The sequence below is a fragment of the Harpia harpyja genome, chromosome 5, assembly GCF_026419915.1.
Source record: "Harpia harpyja isolate bHarHar1 chromosome 5, bHarHar1 primary haplotype, whole genome shotgun sequence".
Lineage (NCBI taxonomy): Eukaryota > Metazoa > Chordata > Aves > Accipitriformes > Accipitridae > Harpia > Harpia harpyja.
Window position 1 is genome coordinate 9,050,781 of NC_068944.1, and position 21,855 is coordinate 9,072,635.

General features: G+C 38.6%; 1 protein-coding gene across 4 annotated transcripts in view; it reads left to right on the top strand.

Annotated features, from left to right (window-relative positions):
• Window positions 1–21,855, top strand: part of GABBR2 (gamma-aminobutyric acid type B receptor subunit 2) — a 490,947-nt gene that overhangs the window by 281,953 nt on the left and 187,139 nt on the right. For all 4 annotated transcript variants that reach the window (XM_052787480.1, XM_052787483.1, XM_052787481.1 and 1 more), the window contains one exon: window positions 2,990–3,050. In XM_052787480.1, the coding sequence (XP_052643440.1) occupies window positions 2,990–3,050 (61 nt within the window). The remainder of the gene's footprint in view (window positions 1–2,989; window positions 3,051–21,855) is intronic.

The window sequence follows — 21,855 nt, forward strand, 5'->3', positions numbered from 1 at the left end:
GTAAGTTTATAAAATTAAATACTGCAGCATTTTATTCTATATTTATATCACTTTTTTTACCCCAAATGTAATTGTCTTATTTTTCATAAAATAGTGGTGAGAGCATAAAGCAATGGGTGACTCTTATTAGTTTCCTTCCTCCTCTTGTTTTAAGAAATGAAGGTATTGCTATGTATACAATTTCTCAGTGTTCATGAGGAGGCCTCCTTTCTGCCACCCTGGCAGAACTAAATACTGCAGCAGCAACCCTATGTCTGTGTCTGCTAGGGCTACCTAAAGCCCCGGTAAAAATCTAGGAATGTTTCCTCACCTAGCACACAGGAATTTTAGAGTCTTGAAGGGTTTAAGGTACTTGAGACGCTGTAGCTACTCGTCACATGTTATTATGAAGCAGCATGTTCCCGAGAAGCAAAGAACCAAATGGTAACTGCAGCTGTGGTTGCAGTTTTCATGCCTGGCTAATAAATATGTACTGTCATCATCATGGATTGCACTAGAGATTCCTGCTTTGAGGCCTCTTGCTGATATGTTTTTTGTTGATTTTACCTTTGAAAACAGATTTATTCATTAGATTACACATGGAATAAATAGCCAGTTTCAATTTCTCAAAATAGGGTGTTTTTTCCTGTTAGTATCTGTATGTGTAACATACAGGCTCTGTAGTTTGTGAACAATAACCCAGACAATGTCAGACCTCATAAAATAGTATTTGGAAATTGTTATTCCTTATAATAACCCATGTGATTTTTTAGCATTTTCCAGTAATCTTTAATGAAAGTAAAACAGTGATTGAATAATTTTGCAGATAACAAGGACATTTTCACATGAGTTGTTCCATAAATCTTTCATCACCATCATCCATATCTTTATCTACTGCTTAGATCAGTATAAGCCACAAATCTTAGCAAAGGGAATTTGATAAAAACAAATACTTCTAAATATGTAACTCTGTTTATATTTTTTTAATCCAAATCTTTACATTTGTTCAGAACATTAGGACCTGATTTATGTTTTGTGGATAATTTCAGAACATGTCAGTGAGGATGAATGTATTTCTCTCTAGTCAGTAGATGCATATGGTATATGTCTGTCCTACTGAATGACGAAAATGTGGGTGATTTTGCAAGAAGGAATGATAATATTGCAAACCGGTTGCACTCGGAATCTAGAAAATATCATGAGCTGCTGTATTATACTATCAATAATAGATGACAATTGTAGATGACTGTCATCATAGATGACAGCAGTGATGCTTGCTGTATGTTTATCTATAAATGGCACTCTAGTAGACTACAACTTACAGTCCTATTAACTTGTAATAAAAGTATAATAGGAGACAGAGTTAAAGGCAGTAAATTCAAATGAAAAAGTAATTTTTCCACACAGTGAAAAATTTAACTACAGAATTCTCTGACACAGGCCACAGAACCAAGAATTTAGCAAGGTTAAGACTAGACTGACCATAGATATATGTCTGCAGGAAGTGACACTTGCATAGCATCTTTACAAGTCTTTCTTTTAGTATTTTCTACTATTTTTTACTTAAACCAAGTAGCCAAATGCATTATGATTAAGTTCAAACAAATGAAGGGATATTAAAAACTACTTCTCCAAACTAGAGGAGATCTGGATGAAGGCTGCTAAGGTGTGCACGTAAATCTGCCTGCTAACATTTTACGTTCTCTCCTGGAGCTGTCTGAGCAGCAACTGGATGAGACTTAGCTCAGCTGGATTTCAGTAGGAGCAGCTCCTGTGTCCTTCTGCAGCTGTTGCCAGAATCTCTCCCATTACCAGTGTTCATTTCTCTTGCTCTCTTTTTGTCACAGACTGGGGCTTTTGGCTTTTAAGGCTTAGCACAAGGTAGCTTACGCTTGTTGAAGGGTGTCGTCTTCTGTTTATCAATGGGAAATGGTGTTTTGTGTCCTGCAGGAAATGTAGAGTGATTGTGCTGTACTATGCATTGGTTGTACAGTTCCTGCAGGGAGCTGATTTCAGTAATTCAGATGGTTGCATTCCGTGCATCCCCTTAGTGACTAGAAAGGGTTATTCAAAAAAGGGGCTGGCTTGCACAGAGAAATGTAATGTAGCCTTACGTGCTTATTGTTTGGTTTCTCTTACCCTGATGTCTGCTAAAACAAAGATTAATGGAGAAGATAATAATAAACCAAACTGGGGATGCAGTAAACCAGCAATCTATATAGACAGCACTCAGCACTCCACTGCAAGTTCAAAATATTAAAAATACTTCTTAGCATAAATGAATGAAAACCTCTTCTTTTGTACTCATCTATGAAATAGCTGAAGTAAGGAAGACATTTAGCAAGATCTTTTCTTAATTTAAGTTAGAAAGATGGGATGAAAGATAGGAGTAATTTTCTAGTGAAATGTGAGGACGTTTCAGCATTATGTGACCATTATTTTGAGGAGTAACAATGTGTAGCACAACAAAGGTTAGTACTGACTTAAAGGCATTACATTTAAAAAGAATACTAGGACGTGTGTTGGTGTAGTACAAAACCAAGCCACAAGAGCTACTGGTATCCATAATCAAGTAGGATAAGTATATAAGATAAAAGTAGGTTATAGAGCCCTTTGGAGAACCATATGATAAATGAAATGGAGAATGATTTTCTTGCATGATCTTTGATAGCTCTTACATGTCCTTGATAAAAACAGTCACACAGTGAAGATCAATTGTTTGCACATCTCTCATCACTTGAGGTTCAGTAAGTTACTGGCTTTATTGTACCTCTACTTCCGCCCCTGAAAAATGGGTGATAACACTGGTCAACTTTCTAAGGCCATTTGAAATCTGTGGAAGAAAGCTTTAAGGAGTTGTTATTATTTTAACCTTGGTTGAATCTGCTATCTTCAAAGTTTAAACTTTGCTTGGGTAATTTTAATAGTGAATGGAAAATAATTGCAGTGTAATGATGCTATATTATGAGAGATTTATAAAACTTTTAAGGTATTTATTTATTTTATTTAGGGTCAAGTTGTTTTCAGAAATGGAGAGAGGATGGGAACCATCAAATTTACGCAATTCCAAGGTAGGTTGCAAACAATTTCATTTTCATTATAATTATGTATGCAGTTTCAAACTTGTGTGTGAGTTGCATTTGTTTCAGGATGTTTTAAATATGTGCAATTATTCTGAAAAGGAGCTGCTTGGAAGATGCAGCAAAGTACTGAGAAAGTTTTGTTACCTGTTTAAAATACTGTCTTTTGAACCTTGAGTGCTATGAAGTATTCCCAGATATTTCCAAGAATATTTCTAGAAGAAAATCCACGTGCTTATAGAAACTACTGATCTATAACAGCCAACAGCTGTTGGAAAAACTCTAGTGGTCAGCTAAGCATCCACTTCTTAATACAGTTGTTTCTGAAAACCAAATCTGAAGAGGAATTTAGAGAGGATTTTTGCTGTTAAGCTCTTTCAAGTTAGTGTTTGTGCTCTCTGAAGACTCACTTTTGACATTCTGCAACTGCTTGCTGAAAATTGCTTCGGGAGTTGGTCCCGCAGCGTGCAGGGGACACAAACTGCTGACCCCCCACCCTTTGGAGGCAACACGCTCCACGGTGCGGCTCGCCCAGCCTGCTCCATCCTCTCAGCCTGAGCTGCTCCTGCAGGGAACGCTCTCAGCAGCAGAAGCCACAAATGTAGCCGTGGGAATTTGTCAGGGGTCATTGGCAGTCAGAACAAGGTGCTTGCTTGGGAGAATTCTCTGCAGAAATGGTGATTCATAGAAGACATGTTGTAGTTCTGTCTACAGCTTATAGAATGCAATTCATGTTTTTGTTCCTACGCTGAGATAAAACCGGGGATGATTGCATTTGGATGGTCTTGTGAGAGTAGTAGTGAGAAAGCTGGCAAATCCTTTTCAGACAATGCATGAGAAAGAAGCTTGCACTCCCTTTGTCTTCAGGAGATCACTTTAAACATAATCCTGCTGACCACATTACAAAGGCTCATCCTTTAAACAGAAGTTGTCTGCTGTATGGGCATTATTATTAATGAACAGCAATGCACTTGAGGGGATCTGTTACTCATTCTAATTTACTGAAGCAATCTTTGGGATTGCTCTTGCCTTCACAACTATAACTGACGCTATTAACTCATGTTCCCTGAAGCATTCTACCCACTAAAACTTTGCAGACGTCATCTCATGATAATATAATTTAGAAATTCTTGCTCAACACCAATCATAAATATTGATTGCTTCCTCTTCTTCCTCCCCCTTCCACCCGCCTTCCCCCCCTCATTTTTTCATAATAGCAGTGTTTACAGCCACATGAAAGAATCATGAGAAAATATTATAAGGGGATTTTACAAGAGGTGTTTATTCCCCAGAAGTCTGAAGGAGCCCTTATGCATTATGCCTGAGGCAGCTGTATGTACCCTTCTAGAGCATCTGAGGGAGGAGGAAGGTTGGCACATTCCCTCTGCGCATTAAGGATGTGATTGGGGATCACGGGGCGGTGCAACATGTATCTTCTGAACTAATTTGGAGGAGAAATAGAAGTCTGGGATAGCTGATTTTATATACATTTTTATTTCCAACCATTCAAATTGAGTTTGTTTATAATGTTTTCAGTTTCACCTTCAGATGCTATTTAACACCAATGGTTTCACCATCACTTGAAGTACTGTTTGGTCAATAAGAACATAGGAGACAGCCGCCCATTTTATAATTCCTTGCAATTACAAAATTACTATTTCAGAACTGATTCAGGCACATACTCGGGATTTAGATCATCAACCAAAGTTTTCCAAGTAACCTAAAAATAACTGAGGCATCCTATGGAGAAATGCAGGAGAAGGGCTGGATTATCTCTCACGCAAGCAATAGTCTGTCAACACATCTGAAGCCTGGTCTTAGTTTTTTTTAGTTTCTTACTAATTTTGGAAATTAAAAGAATGTACAAAAATATATGAGAAATTGAAATAAGGAACAGTATAACAACATAGGTGAAAGTATTCTATCTTTTTTTTTAACTACAAATGCTATTCTAACTATTAATGATTTTTTTTTCTGTCCTTTCATTGATATTGTTTTTACACAAGGCTTTTATATTCAATAGTTGTGGTATAATTGTAGAAATTATTAATTTGTTCAAAAGAATCCTTTATTGGTTAGGAAGCTTTCTCAAACATTCATATTAACTTTTAATAAATCTTGGACTATTGGGGAAGTTCCTAATAATGGAAAGAAGTTAATTAAGTCCAGTACCTAAAATGGTAAATGGGCTTTTCCTTTGTTGTTGTAGCTGTTAGGTGCTGTCAAGCTTGAGACAGATATACAATTCATTCAATCAACTTTTTTTTTGGAATATAATACAAATCATGATGATTTCTAGGGAAAAAAGACCACATCAAGGATGTCTTGTAAATGCTTTTATAAGATCAATTGTAATTATGAGTATAGCATATATTAAATGTCTTAGTAGCTTATTATCCAAACATCATAATTGGGAATCATCAGTTTTAGTGTTCTGTACCTCAAGATTCATTTCTTCATCTACGCTGGTTTATAGTTTTTCTAACAACTTGAATGAAAATGCACAGTTATCACAAATAATTCAATGAAGAAAAATATAACAGGTAAATAGACAATCATGTATCAGAAGTAGGATTCCTTGGCCAAAAATGCTGTTCCTCATTTGCCAAGGTAGAAAATCAGCTGGGTAGACTCAGGAGCTTCATTTTCTGTTCTTTGCTGGAAACTTTTGTGTTAATGAGACTATCTGCAAACATTTTGGCTATGGAAAAAGCAGACAGCCATGTCTGCCAGAGGCAAGGGAAAAGCAGCCTGTGAGGTTTCAGAGGGTAACTACAGTATGCCTGACATGCTGTGATGAAATTTTGAATAGCTGGTTTAATTTTGAATCTAGATATAGTTTTTCCCAAACTCACGCTAGTCATGTCTCTTTTTCAGCTCCTGTGCAGCCTGTTAGTTTTGCAAGTGGTCAAACAGATGGTGCCAGAGATAGCTGTGACCAAACTGCTTACTGCTTTATAGATCATGAATACCACCCAGGAATGATTTAGTATGCAGCAGAGGATACAAAGCACATGTAATAGCATTTTCTTCCCCTACCTTACTGGCAAATAAAGAGCTGTCTAGCTGTCAGTCTAGCTCAAATATCCAAGTGATGTTTGAAGCTGGCATCCTTCTGAATGAATGGCAATTTCTCCACGGGTGCAATTAAAGGACTATTCTCATTGTCAAACATGTAGTTGAAGTAGGTGGCCAAAATCTTTTGGCTAGTGAGAGCTGAAAGAGGGGCCTGGCAACTGTTGTGTGCATATCAAGGAGTGAGGAGAAAAGCAACAAAACTGAGATTGTAGATTGCTGTGATACAGGAGGCTGCAAGAACAGATACATACCTATACTTCACAGTGTTTCACTTTGACAGATCTTTTTTTGATTAATCTGACTAGACCCTAAAAGGCACCTTGCTTTCAGTTATATTCCTATTTCTGTCAGGCATTAGAGAAAACCTAAGAGTCTTCTGTGCTGGAGTAGGTTAAAAGGGAAAATTAAAGCTGAATTGTAAACAAATACCATTGAAATGTGCATAAATCATGCTTATTGTAGATAGGAACAGAAGTCTGTGGTGCTGCATAATGAGAACACTTGAAGAAAGTAGGTGGTCATCTGCTGTGTCTTTCTGGGAGGAATTTAAGAGCTTCAACTCATTTAGCCAGGTAATATGATACCAAATTTGTTAGTGTTGAAGGCTGATCTGGGTACCGAGCAAGAGTGAGAGTGTGGCTTGTCAAGTGTAACAGCGTTGGCCTTCTTAGAAAAGGCCTTACTGAATTTCTGCAGTAAAAGCCCCAGATATTCTTCTCTGAGTTTAATCAACAGAAGTAGACAAAGAAATGTCTACTCTACAGTCAAGAGTAAGGTACATGAGAACCCAGGGTTGCTTTCCTGCAGCCTCAGTTCATCTACTTCTGACTTGTTTGCTGTCCACAACTGCTTCAATGAAGGAGACATTAGCAATTCTCCAGAATCACCTACAGATACAATAGCTTGTTCTCCAGGGGCATCAGTCCAACTCTAGAAAATTTTCCTTCTATTATTTTAAATACGATCTAGCAGACTCTTAACTACTTTTGGTTCTTGCTTCCATAAGGGTTCATATGAATAATGAGACTAATTGCCTTTGAAAATTTTTTTTGTATTTATCATCCGTCCAGTATACACCTCACAGAACCAGTTTGTGGATTTTCGTTCTGTGATGATGTTGAAGGAATATAATCCAATAAACAGGAAATATTTAGTGACAGCTCTGAAAACTCAAATTTAAAGTATCTCATGTCATATATATATGGAATCAGGGGTGTCAAATATCCAGAATCAGTGGATTCAGATTTCTCTGCTTCTGCAGCATATTTACAAAGTGAGAATGAAATCTCCTTATAAATATTTTCAGAGATTAAGAAGTACTTTTGAATAGCCAGATATGAATTTAGGGGAAAAGTAAATGAAGAAGTACAGAATTCTTTTGGCTGAGCAGAATTTGAATAGTGAACAATAAATAATTGCTAATGTCATGCAAAGAACAACAAAGATGTAAAACAAACTGCATGCTGTTTATCCTGGGCAGCTGGATTCTTCTGGAAAAGATTATTCTGTCATTAAAGACTATCATTTTGTACACAAAGAAGGGAATTAATTAAGGAGTCAGAAAGCTTACTTCTGACACATCCTAACTGGAGTGCTTGACTGCAATCACAACAATGTGTGTGTTTGGTAGACTTGGTGTACCATATCCACTCCATTTTATCTGCAAATGAGTAGTGTGGTTAGATTGTAGATGTTCATATCTTAGTGACCACTGTTTTTTTTGTGGCTTAGTGATCAGTTCATCCTGTCGATAGTAGTCTGTTAAACACTACCCACAGTAGTTTGTAGCAATTTTCCAGCACACCACACACATGAACCCCACCCCCCCGGCTCCGAACGTCCTTTTTAACTCCAGGGCAGTTAGTGGTGACTGCATGGAACCTCTAATAGGTCCCTCCCAATTGAAATCCCCCTAAATAATAATTTTCTACATGCTAGCAGATGTTTCAATACCAGTTCATTCTGATAGTCTGAACCATGGTATACAAAATCCCACTGGTGCTATCTTGTCTTTTAACTTGTCATTTACAACGCTGATTCAACAAATATTTTAGGCATTGCATTTCAGTCACACTACCTCTGCAGAGTACCACTTCCCTCTTTTGTTGGCAATGACATTTTCTTAAGCAATTTGGGATAGTATCATCTATATGAAACTGTAAGGTGTCCACAACTAATTTAGAGTCCCATTTCAGGAAAAGAATAGCCTCCTAAGATGGAGAGATATACCAAGTAGAGTTCTGAAAGGGTGTGCCTTAAATCTGGAGTCACTGAATAGTGTCATTGCTGATTAAGATGATGAACAAGAATGTGTAATTATCAAATGTACAATGGTCTCTGAGGGATCCAGCAAGCACAATGGGGACTAGACAAGGATTCAAAAAGATATTAACAAATTGAAGAAGTAAACAGGAAAAAACAGAATGCAGTTTATTTATGTCAAATGTCTGGTCCTACATTGGGAATAAACTGCTGTACAAATACAAAATGGGGAACAATTCAGCAGGCCATAGTTATACATAAAAGGATCTAGGGGTTACAGTGGGTCACAGGCTGAACATGAATAAGCAAAGCCATAAAGAGGTAAAAAAAGAAAAATTCTGTACTGGGATGTATAAATAATGGTATCCTTTTAATCTACCCAGTGCCAAAAGGCTACAGCTAACTACTGTATCCAGTGCTGATTTAAGGAAAATGTGTAAAGATGGCAGAAGATTAAAAACATACCTCATTACAAAAAGCAAAGGATCAAGGCTGCTTAGAGAAGAGAAGATGGTTGAAATATGTGACAATTGCCACTAAAACGTTTGCTTGTCCTGCCCTCATCACCTGGCTGAGAAGTAAGAGGTTTAAATAGTAGCAGTGGAGATTTGAGCCAAATATTAGGAAAAACTTTCTAATGAAAAGGGTATTTAAACTCTGAAGGTGCATAAAATTGCTGCCTCTGGAAGTTTTGAAGAACAAGTTAAACAGCCCCCTGAAGTGGTGTAGATGTATTCATTGTGCCTTGTGACAAACAAATGACTTTTATTACACCTGGAGGTCTCTGCTAGGCCAGCTGTATTTAATCTTGAGCTATTGCTCCTTTGCAGTGTCTCTTATGTGATTCTGACACTCTATTTACAAGTACTTATCCACTGCATGCTACTAATAGCATTTGTTGCATTTCCTTGAATTGTTTCTAGTAAGAGACATAGGATAAGCATGAAACCCTAGACGGGTGGTTAGGTTATTTGTAAGGAGGAAACATAGATTTAGTTGCTCTTCCAACATCGGTTCTATGTTTTGGTTTTTTCCTTTAAATCCAATGTATTATTTGAATGTAAAATGCTTAAGTAATCTTTGGGGCTTGGATCCCTCATCCAAGTGAGGATCATAACTACTAATAGATTACAGTGTCAGGCCCTCTCACCCTTTGTCTTCTGGTCTATCAGTCTTGATTTTTTTCCTATGTTGTACAAGATTTTAGCAGGACAAATAGTGAAAGTCATTATCCAGACATATGTATAGCCTGGTCATAAATAGAAAGAGGTGAAAATTGCAATTCTCCCCAGGCAGAAAGTGAATTAAAGCTGGGATTTCCCAAGTATATGATGACTCTTCTAACCATTTATATCAAAATAGGTATTATATGAAAGGGAAGAGCTGCACCTCTCTTCTGCTGATGCATTTTAAAGGAACTCCCCATCAGTTCTTGACAGAAAGGAGCGATTCCTTTCCCCCAAATACGCACACATAAAAATGCACATTAAAAAAACCCCACTGATAATTGAAAAATCTGTCAAGACATACAATTTACCTCCTGCCAACCCCAAATAGAAAAGTGAAGCTTATCCCTTGTCTGTATACCAAGCAGTGGTATTTGGAGTGCACAGATTTTGGTGTTTCAATGCCTAATGATGTAACACCTGAGAACCTGTTTGAATCTGACCATAATTATTTGTATGTCTAGTGCATGAAGAATTGCAGTATTAGGTCAGATAACAAGCTCTGTCCAGCTCAGTATCCACTTGGTAGAGGACGCTGAGGGAAGGATATGGCATAAGCCGGTTGTGGGTATCTGTATCAGAACAGGCATATATAGAATTGTTTTTTCTCTATTTTACACTCCGAGTTCCCAAAGGCAAGTGGAGGTTGTCTTTGAACCATCAGGTTTAACATTTGTATGTGGACTTATCTTCTATCAATTTGTCATATGTTTCATGAATCCATTTATATTTTTGGCCTTCAACATATCCAGTGGCAATGAGCTTCACAAAATAATTATGCATGTAATGATTAAAGCCCTTTCATCTGTTTGTTTGTTTGTGTGTTTTAAACCAGCTATCTCACTATTTCATTGGGCATACCCTGCTTCTTGTAATGTGAGAAGCGATGAATAATCATGTCTTACTCACTTTCTCCTTATCATTCATGTTTTACGGATCTCTCTTATCAATGACTCTCTTGTAGAAATGCAAGTCCCTGTCATCTGTTTAGTGTTTTCATCATGTAAAAGCTGCTCTACAATTCTAATAATCCCCTACCTCTCCCGATACTCTTATTCCCTTTTTGTGAGAGCTTAATGAGAGCCACACATAGCATTGAAACATCCACCTCCATACCTCACACTGCTGAATTACCTTTCTGTGTTATTTTAATTGCTTTCCCAATATTCTGTTCTACCACACTTATCCTCTCTTTGCCTTTTTGGCCACCAGTGAGCACAGCACTGATGTTTTCAAAGAACCAGCCACAGTAAATCCAAGGTCTCATCCTGGGTGCTATTAATTAATTAGTACCAACTACTGTATATGTATACCTGATGTTATTTGTCTCTTGTATGTTACTCTGAACCTTCCTAGCACTGAATGTCACCTGTGATTTTATTATCAGTATCTCAGGCACCTTTATACCAGTCCTCTGTCAGATGAAAACATAAAGGAGATTATATTTTTATTTATGTTTATAGCTGTGTTCCCCTTTTATTGTCAGATTATTTTGGACACATTTCCTGTTCAATTTCTGTTTTTGTTCCATGCCTACCAGCAGCAGTGTTTTCCCTGAGCCAGTTATTCCTCTTGTAATCTATTCTATTGGTATTAGTTACCTGTAGTTGGGGGTTTTGTTTGGTTGGTTTGTTTTTATAAATAAACATGGAATAATGAATTGAGATTCAGGTACCTAAGTTGTGCGCATGTACTATCAAACTGGAGAAAAGACAGATAAGAGCTACAGAAATTGTTTGGCGTCTCAGGGCATTATTTATAAAAAAAGATTAATGGAATTAAGCGTGTGGAGTTGCTAGACTTGCCTCATTTGGAACAAGCCGTATTGTGTGGCTATAAATTGCAAGGCCAGGAGGACGCACTGAAAGGGTACGCTGATACTGCAGCTGCTGGTTGTCACGGCAGCTTATTTTTTTTTACCTGAGCTAGCTTTAAACTGACCAACTGGGGTGCTGCTAGCAGTGTAGCAACAATAACGTGGAGCGGACTGTAAGCTGGAAATCTGCCCAGAAGCAAACCAAGCATTTTGGTAGGTAACCTTTCCTTTGGGAACAGCAGAGCTATGGAAGACCACAGCTTTGCAGCCACTGGCAGTCAAGCCAGCTAGTTTAAGGCTAGCTGGGTAGCTCTGTATCACCCAAAGTTGCAGTAAGCGTGACAGAGTCCTTAGGAAGAGTTGGATCCCTTATTTCCCCCCAGGCATGAGAGGCAGGCACCTGTGAGGAGCAGGGGAGACCTATTTATCACTGTGTGTCTGTGCCCATGTTTTGTAGAGCAGTTCATCCCTTGAGAGAGGTAGTTTGGACTGTGCAAATAATTATTACTGGGACAAGCACACACATTATAGAAATAGCTGTAGTTTTTATAGGATTCCACTTCAGTTCATCCGGCATACTCTGAGGCACAAAGTGTTTCATAGGAACTGGTAAGTCTCTGTCACAAAAGTCTTAGGAGCTGTCTTAAACACCAGGGAACAGGACTAAGTTTCAAAAATAACAGCAAAGAAAAAAATTGGAAAGCAACAGAAAACAATTTTACTATAATTAATCTCTACAAATTTTGAAGTATCCAGCTCCAGAAAGTTAACAGAAATTAGTACCCCATTAAAGAAATGGTGTCTGAGAAGGACCTGAAAGAATTGTGACCTGATCTCCTTCAGAGCTCTCCTACTTTTATTGCAATTTAAAAAATACATATTTTTTTTGCAATCGGTATTCAGAATCCTACCTCTACTAGAGTTAAGTTGTTCAGATGTTTCATTTCAGGTGATATACAGTGCTGTCCCACATTTTCACCACCCAGTCCTCCCCATCTTTTGAAGCGAGGCAGAGTCTCTCCCAAGGGCTGCAGAGCCACTCCAACCTGCTGCTCTCTGCAGAGCTGTGTGCTGGCAAGTCTCTCTCCTCAGCATCTCGGAGAGATTTTTTTTTTCTGGAAGCAGTTGTAATACAGTTTCTACAGGGGGATAAAAAGAGCCAGAGGACTTATGAGAAATCCATCAGATTCTGGTATATATTATGGGAAAATATTTCATTTGACATAATTAATAGAGAATGCAGCCTATTGCAATGACATTGTCCCTAACCTGTAGTTCAGATATCTCCCCAAGAGATACAAATGCATGAAATAGAACAACTTTAATTCTTGATGAATGGAAAAGAAGAAAATTAAGTCTATCTAGGTCACTAAAAGGACATAGATTTGTTACTTGACATTACAGCATTTGAACAGACAAAATCGGAATATTGTTTAGTAGTACACCATGCCAGCATGTAAAGGTTTACGTAGTTGCAGGCCAGAGATACCGAGATAAGGTTATAACGTCTGACAGATCTCCAAGTTGATGGAATTTTATAAGAAAGAATATTTGACAAAAATTTCCTTTAGACAGCTACTTCTGGGATGGTAGGCAATCTTATCACAGTGTTATGAGAAAACAAAGATGACAGGCAGACCTATCATTGATAAGGGAGATGAACAAGGAACACTTTTTAAAAAGCAGTGAAGATGGGTTTGTTCGCTGTGTAGGTGACCAAAGGCAGTTGTGAATCGTATGCTGCAGAATTCATACAGGTGTTGGTACTACATCTTCGAGAGCACAGGAACAGTATTAATCCAGATATTAGCTCCTTATTAAGGGTACAGAAAGACTAAATTCCTTTTCAAATTTACTAGTCCCCCTTTTTGCATCCTAATCATAGTTTTGTTTTGTTCTGTCATTACAAGTGCTAATTTAATTTCAAGTCATAGCTGATCATGCAGTCACTGTATTGGCACCTTGTTCTCTAAGCTGACATTTTAGTTCTGTAAAAACAATCTGTTTCAATACATCATCACTGGAATCTAGTTCAGAAATTAAAGAATTCTGATTCTGTAAACACGGTGGTAGAAAATGAGTACATGTACTTAATAGATTTAGGAGGAGAAAAAATTTTGAATTTTGTTTCTAAATGTCTGACCTTAAGTAACACTCTACAACAGCACAGGTGTCATTTTGTGGCTTGAATCACGTTATTTAAAATAACTATATTAAATTTGTTATACTTCTGTGATAAGCATCTCTCTGTTTATTTTCAGGGAATCTTGCTGACTTGCTTGAACAGGAATTTATCACCCTCCCTTTCAAAAGAAATGAAGTCGGGATGCCAGTTCAGGAAATAGTAGCTTTCCATTTCTTTATTCCCACTGGCAGTATGGACCCTTTGTAGTCACATAAGCTGACTGAGAGCAAGCTCATTTTTCAGAGTTCCCTCTTGCAGACTCTGGGTGTCAAAATAACCCCAGATATTTAGGACTTAGGCAAAACATCTTTTAAAAGCTTACTATGGACCCTAATGTCCCCTTGCCCCTGGAACAAAAGGACTGAGTCATACTTTTCTTACTCTTGAGTTATTGGTTCAAAAATTGAAACCAAAGGGAGAACATGAGTATGGACTGTTGAGAAAAATGTCTGCTTACAATTCCATCCATCTTGGTATTTGTTATCTTCAACTGGAGTACATGTATAATTTTTTCCTAAAATGATTATGGAGGACAAGGGATGAATTCTTCATAAGTAAATTATTTCATTAGATTGATGTAGTACAGCTACCTGTAAAGAAGTGATTTCACCACAGGTGATTTAGCAGTGATTTAATTCAAACTACTGCCAGGATGAAAAATGCACTGAATTAATACTGTACGTGTAAGAAACAGGGTCAGGCAGAGGAATAGGGAACTGTCATTTGTACATAAAACTAAGTTCTATTTTATATGATCCCTGACTACAGACACAAAGCTGTTTGATACCTCACTGTGTTCTCACTATATTCCTCCCTGCCTTTTTTAACGTCTATGCCATGGACACATTTTTCCTCCTTGAGCTGCTTTCCGCATATCCAGTTCAGAGCTATCCAGGCCGTGCTTGACCTTGACTGACTGGGTACAGTCTTTGCTGGTTAATCCCTTTTGTAGGAGGATATATGTATAATAATCAATTTCCTTTTCTTTTGCCAGATTTGGGACTTGCCTGGTCTTGCTAGGTGGGCTTCTGAGTGTCAGTGGGCCACTGCAAATCATCTCGGGGCTACTGATAAAGGCTAGTTTGAAGGAGGAGAAAAAGAGCAATACCTCACTGAAAGGCTATCCCCTAACGTCCTCCTGCATAGCTGCACACCAGCTTTTGCACTGAGCAGGCTGGATAGCTTTTCCCTGGGAAACATATGTTCCCATCTATCATAAAGCCATGGTGGATCCTTGCCTCGATTAAAAGTATGCTATAGGTCCCACATTAGTCATACAGATTGCCTGTTCTGGCCATTTTAAAAGGTCAGGTTATTTATAAGCCCAGTGAGGCAAATAGCTCCACATTCTACCCTGAAGTGTGTTAAAATGGAAAGCTGAGTATGTCAGAGGAAATAGATTCCTGTGCTCCTCAGCCTTCATATTGGAAAGAACAAGGTGTCTAACATATACAGAGACCCAAATCCTTGAGCAATCCATTTTACTCTTTCACAAGACTGCTTGTACCAGATATGTTATAGGATGGAGCCACAGAGAGTTCAGTGGATTGCAGGGGTGTTGCACATTCATAAAAGCTGGCAACTCCAGCAGGCTCTTGAATACAAAGCATGTGCTGCTTGCATTTAGGAGAGAAAATAAGGAGAGGCTCCCTGCGCAGAGCAAGGGAAACTAAGCCTTCCTCTCATTCTGGCCCTTCAAAAGGTCAGTGTGGAAAGTGTTATAACACAAAGTGATTTTAACCTGACTTTGCTAATGTGACATTTGGAGCATGGTTGTGGCAGTCTAATGTGACAGCAGGCGAACGTTGTGTTGTGTTAGTAAATGGCAGAGGGCCTGATAAAAAGGAGGAAGTTGTTCACATATTTAGTCTGTGCTTCCCCCCTCAAAAGGGAAAGACTACGAAAGCCCCTGAAATGTGAATCACAAAGGTCAGTAAATACATGAAGGGCTTGTTGAATTCAGAGAAGAGAACAAAATTTTTGAGAAATCATTCATGAATTTTCACACCCAGAAAATGTTAAGTTGGATTTATGTTGTAGTTGTGCATGGAAGCTATAGATCATCAAAAGCTTTTTAACTGCTCATATCCAGGTCTGATAAATTCAGCTAACAATCTAGGTGGTAACCTGCAGCCAAATGCTAGATTATTGCCTGTGTGCTACAGGTTCATTTTTCAGCACTGTAGGCCTATTTTAATCACTGAAAGCTTCCGAAGACTCAGGCAGCTTTAGGCCAGCTGATGATGTACTGTGATAGCGAAAATCAGTGGTGCACACAACTCAAACTGTGGGCTGGCTCTGGAATTAGTGGGGTTTACAGAAGCATGAGTTCTGGGAAGGACTCTGGGCTCGCAAGTCATAAATACATACACATGTGCCCTATGGATATACAGTGCCCTACTGATGCCATGGACCAGCAGGTAAGTAGAATATTCCATCCCTCCTCCGGGCTTGAGTCAGACTTATAATTCTGTTTCCCTTATTGACTCATATTTCAATAATTTTTTTTAACCAAAGTTCAATTTATTTATTTTTTTTTAGCCCTCTATGATCTGTCTACATGTGTGGAAAAGGCTGACTAAATGTAAGAAATACAAAAGATAAAATGTTAGGGGGAAAGACAACTGAGTCATAAGACTTTTATTTCTAAATCACTCAGGCATTTTGAAAATGCTACCCAAAATGGATTCTCCCCAAATGGAGCAAATCTGAAACCTAACTGTTTTGTAAGATGAAGTAGTCATATAAATGCGTCTCCCTCGGCTTTGTAACTGAAGACTTGAGCGTGACCATATAAGCAGTTTTCCAAGCTTTTCTCCCCTTAGACATTTGTTGTGATTGACAAAGGAGATCTTGCCAGAATAATGATAATGTTTTCTTGCTCTTTTACTGAATTAAAAAAGCAAAACGGTCTAGGTAGGAGCATTGCAAAGTTCTTCAGCTCTGCCTTGCGGAATTTTGTGTTGAGACTTTCTTAGCATGAGATCCTAAAAGGAATAAAAGTTTATCTTAAATGATCTGTCAGGTTCAATTTATTTGCGGTAATTGGCCTGGGGCTCTCCCATTTAGCAAAACCTTGGCTGCTCTTGCATGGGCAGAGAAGTTGGAAGAAAAGACTCTTTTTGCTGCCTACAGATGTACCCATACAAAGCAATTCAGCTAGCATCCCTGGCAGGACTTCATATCCCATAGGGCCATGGACAGATGTACTGAAAGAATAACTTTGAGCCTTCACAATCTGCATATGTATCTCCTTGTGCGGGGTAGCAGATACTAGCAGAAATGCGCGCTGCCCCTTTCATGACAGATTTGAGGAATTACGTGCATTCTCCTTCCCTCAAACAGCGCTGCCATAGCCTGGAATAGCCAGGGGAAAGGTGCACTCATCCTAGGGGCTGCTGCCAGCTATGGCCTCTTGGCGTGCATTAATATTATGCTTGTTTGAACCCCAGAATCTGCAGTGCTTTTCCTGAGCTCCAGATAACTACAAGCTGCAGATGCAAAGGATGGTGAGAGAAGAGATGATTTCTAGGCCCTAGCAGTATCTGTTGCTTTGTGCTTTCACCAGCTCACTAATATATAGACTAAAAGAACAGGTGTAAAAGTGGCTCGGCAGTATCCTTCATTACAGTATAATTGATTTCATGACTGTCTGTAATTTACACTCATTCAAGCAGTATTCATTCCAGGTGGCATTTATATTCTCATCGTTTTGGATAACTTTAGGGTGAAATATTATGAAATGCTTTATTTAAGAGTAGTTATATTCCATTTGCTTGCTTTCCTTTCATCTTCTTGGCTTTGCAACTATTATTAAAAACAAGCAAAAAAGGGGGAGACGGGAGTAAGGGAGTGAAATGTGACATTTGCATGCCATAAATCAAGCACTCAAAAGTCAGCAGTTACAGGATCAAAGGTAAAAGCTCACAAGTATTTTTTTTTCCTTCTATTCTTAAGTATAAAATGACTAACGTTGAAAATCTCTAGCAATTGAAAAGTTACAAGAGCTGAGGTAAGCTCATTCAAGGTCCAGTTAAACAAACTGGAGTACTCTATGCTGACAGACTCAATTTAACTAGGCAAAAGATTAGGTCATAGAGTGGCTTTTAGTCTACACCATACTCATCGAAGGTTGGACAGATGAATCCCACCAGGTCTTCTTCTAACTAATAAACAGTGTCATGCCTATGAAAGGGAGGAATCAACTACAGTAATAATGATGAGCTAAATCAAGCACTGTTCAGTTGCCTGTTCTGTGGGTTTGAAATCTGCAGTCACTTCTCATCTAATAAAGGTTAAATAACCAAGTTCAGACACTTACTACTTACTGGCTTTCGATCTCACAAAAGTACTTTGGTGCTGCTGAAGAGTAAATCAAACAAAATTAAATCTGTACATTTGAGAACTCAGCATCCTTGCTGAGAAAGCCCAAACTATATTTTTTAGTAATGCTAATTAAAATTAAATTAAGATTAAATTCATTTTAGATTCCCTCCCATCACTGTAATTTGGAGAACGAAGCAAATCTGAAGACTAGTTCCTCAGGGCAGGGCTGGTGGGGATATCACGCTGAATGACTTATTCCAGCAGGACAAAGGGAAAAAGGAGACTTTAACATCCTAACTTATACTGCTTGGGTGCATAATTTTCTTGTACATGCAAATCGTGGTAAACTCCAAACAGTTACACCATCCATAAACCAGGAAGCTTTCAGCGAGATTGTTAATGCAAGACTCTGTTGCACTTCTTACCCTCTCCATGGTGAACTCTGTATGGGAAGATCCATCCACAGGCAAAAAGGACTTTTGTTGAGGTCAGGCTTCAGCCTTTAGACTGACTTTAAAGGTAGTTGGGAACAAGAATTTATTTCGAAAAAATTGAGCAAATTAGTTTTGTAATAGATAATGGTGTGAGAAATTATTTTGAATGTGTATTTATGATGCCAAAGCTCCGTTGTACCTGAACAGTGTAGTTGGGTTAGGGTCTCAACAGCCTGTGAAATGGTGAGCCTTTCTTGTGTGTGGTAGCTTATGTGTCTTCAGCACAAGGCTGTCTTGTCTGAGCAGTCTTGTGGGATATATTATCTCAGGAGGATGAGTTCAGTGCTGGAATGAACTTTAAGAGCACAGAAATCGTTAGTGTTATACCTGGGTTTTGGAGACCTTGTGGGCTCCCTGAAGCATCTCTCTGATTGCTTGTTGTCTTAGACTTGCTGGGCAGCTGTGGCTGACTTTGTCTCCTTGTGGTGCCTGCTGTTCAGTGCAGTAAACCAGTTTGGTGTCTAGTGGCATGAGTACAGACAGAGCCAATGCCTGTGTCTCTCTCTTATCAAATTTGTTATCAGCACAGAATATGTTGACCATCACAACTCTGCAGCAAAAAAAAAATTCTGCCATGTTTGGCTATAAATATATAATTTTAGAACTTTCTTTTCAGCAATATTATTTATCTTTTAAAATTATTTGTTAAAATTTACTAAATTTTGCTAAAGGTAGTAATCCTGTTTAGTACCTGGAAAAGAGATCAAAATATCTTAAAATTTATGTTTTGCACTTTTTGATTTTGCTTGGCAATCAAATAAGTTGCAAGGTTAATTTATTTTTAGTAAGAAAATATAAAAAAATAATCATTTATATAGTAATGAGAACTATAAGTTGATTTCATTAATTCAGAATTTATTTCCATCAAAAATGAAATTCTCAAGAAAAAATTTAATTTGATTTGGAGATAGTCCTTTTAAAACTGGCTTTAAAACTCTTTCTTTTATTTGTGATTGCTACAAAAGCTATAGTAATATAATTTTAGAAAAATATCATCTGAGCTGGCATGCTCTTAGCAAAAATTAGTTGTGATAATTCTGTACAACTTGATCTTCAAGAGGCTTGTTTTCTTTCTGATATAGAACTAAATTAGTCATACACAGATTCCTCTAAGAAAATGTCTCATGCAAGAAGCAGAGAAATTCAAGATTCTTCAAATGGATTTTTCACCAAATTATGTGTATAGTGCTCTCTTGATTATTAAATTACACTCTGTGCTAGGTCAAGGTATAGAATAAATGATTATCATTTGTTTTAAGTGAATGGGAATTAGATAATTAAGCAGCATATTATTGGGTTTCAGATAGCAGGTAATTTTGTGTTTAAGCTCAATGAAAGGTTTGGATGGGGTGTAAAGAAGGAGGCTTTTATTAAGAAAATGGGAGCAGGAAATTGGACCACTTCAGAACAGACTTACTCAATTTCTCTTACTAAAATCAGTGGGCAGGTTTTTACAAAAAGAGTATTAACTGTTGAAGGTAACAGACAATGTACAAGCTAGATCATAAAAGATGGAATTAGTTTTTGCATTCACTTGAATGCAGTTATCCTTCAGCAGTATGTAGGTTTTACAGCATTTCCTGAAAAAACCTTTTAAGATATGGAAAGCCCCACTGAAGGAAATAGAAACAGTACATCTGAGAACATCATGCCCCATGTTAAAAAAATCATAATGATGTTATACATTATCAAAAATGCAGTATCAGTTTATGTTTTCTGTCTGTTTGTTCATTACTTTGTTTTTATAGGCAAAATCAGGAAACTCAGCAGGACAGATTTATAAACAAAAGTCACAAACTGAGTAGGTACACTGCTCTGGTTGGTGAATTGCTGCTTTTGAACTGGACCTGCTTGAATGAGACCTGTAACTCTTTGAACCTTTTCTAGAAAACTTCAAAGTGGTGGTGATATGCACCAAAACAGCTGATCAGTTTTGAGGAACTTAGACTCTCCCCAAATATGAGAAGATTAAGGACTTAATGATAGGTGGAAAGGCCTGTAAATAATATTTCTTTGGGGGGTATACAAGGATTATGGCTCTACATGGCTGTTTCTCAGGGCTCCGGTCTCTCCAAGATTAGCTGCTATAACTTTTGGTAATGAAGCGTGGCGAGGCAGTGTCCTTGTCCTCCCACCACCTCTCCACACCACCCACCACGCGTGCCTTCTGGTCACTGGGCTCAGCGCGGTTGCCCAACCTCGCCACTGAGCTGTGTGTGTCCTGCAGCTGGATGTTTGTTAGCCTGCTCTCTGGTCTCTCTCTGGCCTCTGTCAGTCCTCCTGGTCTTGCAAAATATTTTTCAGCCCTATAACCCTCCTGAAATTTAAAAACAAACCATGATAAATGATGAAATTTTGGCACAGGTTAAGTTTTTTGTTGGCTTTATCGGGGCAGTTGAGATATATAGCCATATAAACATGACATTTTTGGTACTGGGGAGGGGGTGGGGGGGGTGTCAAAGCCATGAAGGCATTCAGTATTTTGAGGGCAGGAGCATGAACTGAAAGGACTGTGTTGTTAATGGCTAGTCCAGAAGGGTCCATAAAATTTTCATGGTAGCTCCACCATCCCTCACACACACACACACAAGAAATACCAGAAAACCCATGGTGTGCTATCTTTGAATAAAACAGCAGCTTCAAAATCTGCCAGAATGACTGGTGACACGCTACACAGGAAAGAAAGGACTCAAGTGATGCAGCAGGTTGACAAGGTCTCAATACCGGTTGCAGAAGTGAGAATCGCTTTCACCCTAGTTGCAGGGATTGCAACACTGTTATCCCCTACAGCTCAGGTACGAAAAGCATCTGCAGAAATAGTCTATCTCCTGGAATAGGCTATGGAAGTTACAGAATATTTTCCATTTAAGTAAGAAACTTCCACTTCTAGAAATATATCCGCTGCTGCGTGCCAGAAATTATTCAGCAGAGCAAGGCAAAGCAAGCTACAGTTCAGCGTTGGTGCCGTACATGGGAAACAGGGGCACTGCCAAACAGCAGTGCTCTCCCGTGAATGCCGTGATTGAAAAGGAGCCAGCCACTCCACTTGCAGCAAGGCCAGAGCAGAGGAGGATGCCACACGAGCACTCTTCTGTTCAGCAGCTGTGTTTTCCCCCATGTTTACACATGCTGCTGATGTAATGAGGAGTAACGTGGTCTGGTTGAGTGAAAAAGTGATTTAAGCAGGGTGGGCTTTTGGCACAGGGAAACCCTGTCTTAGCACGCGTTGTGGCATGCGACACGTGCCATAAATCCTTGCCCCTTTGTTGTCCCTTCTCTTTCCTAGTCCTGGTCTGACCTGGACCAAGACCAGGACATCTCTGTTCCTCAGAGAAAGTCAGGAGGTGCTAGATGCTGAGATGGTAACACTGTGGAGGCGAGGAGGGCGTCAGGAATAAAGAAAGGACTG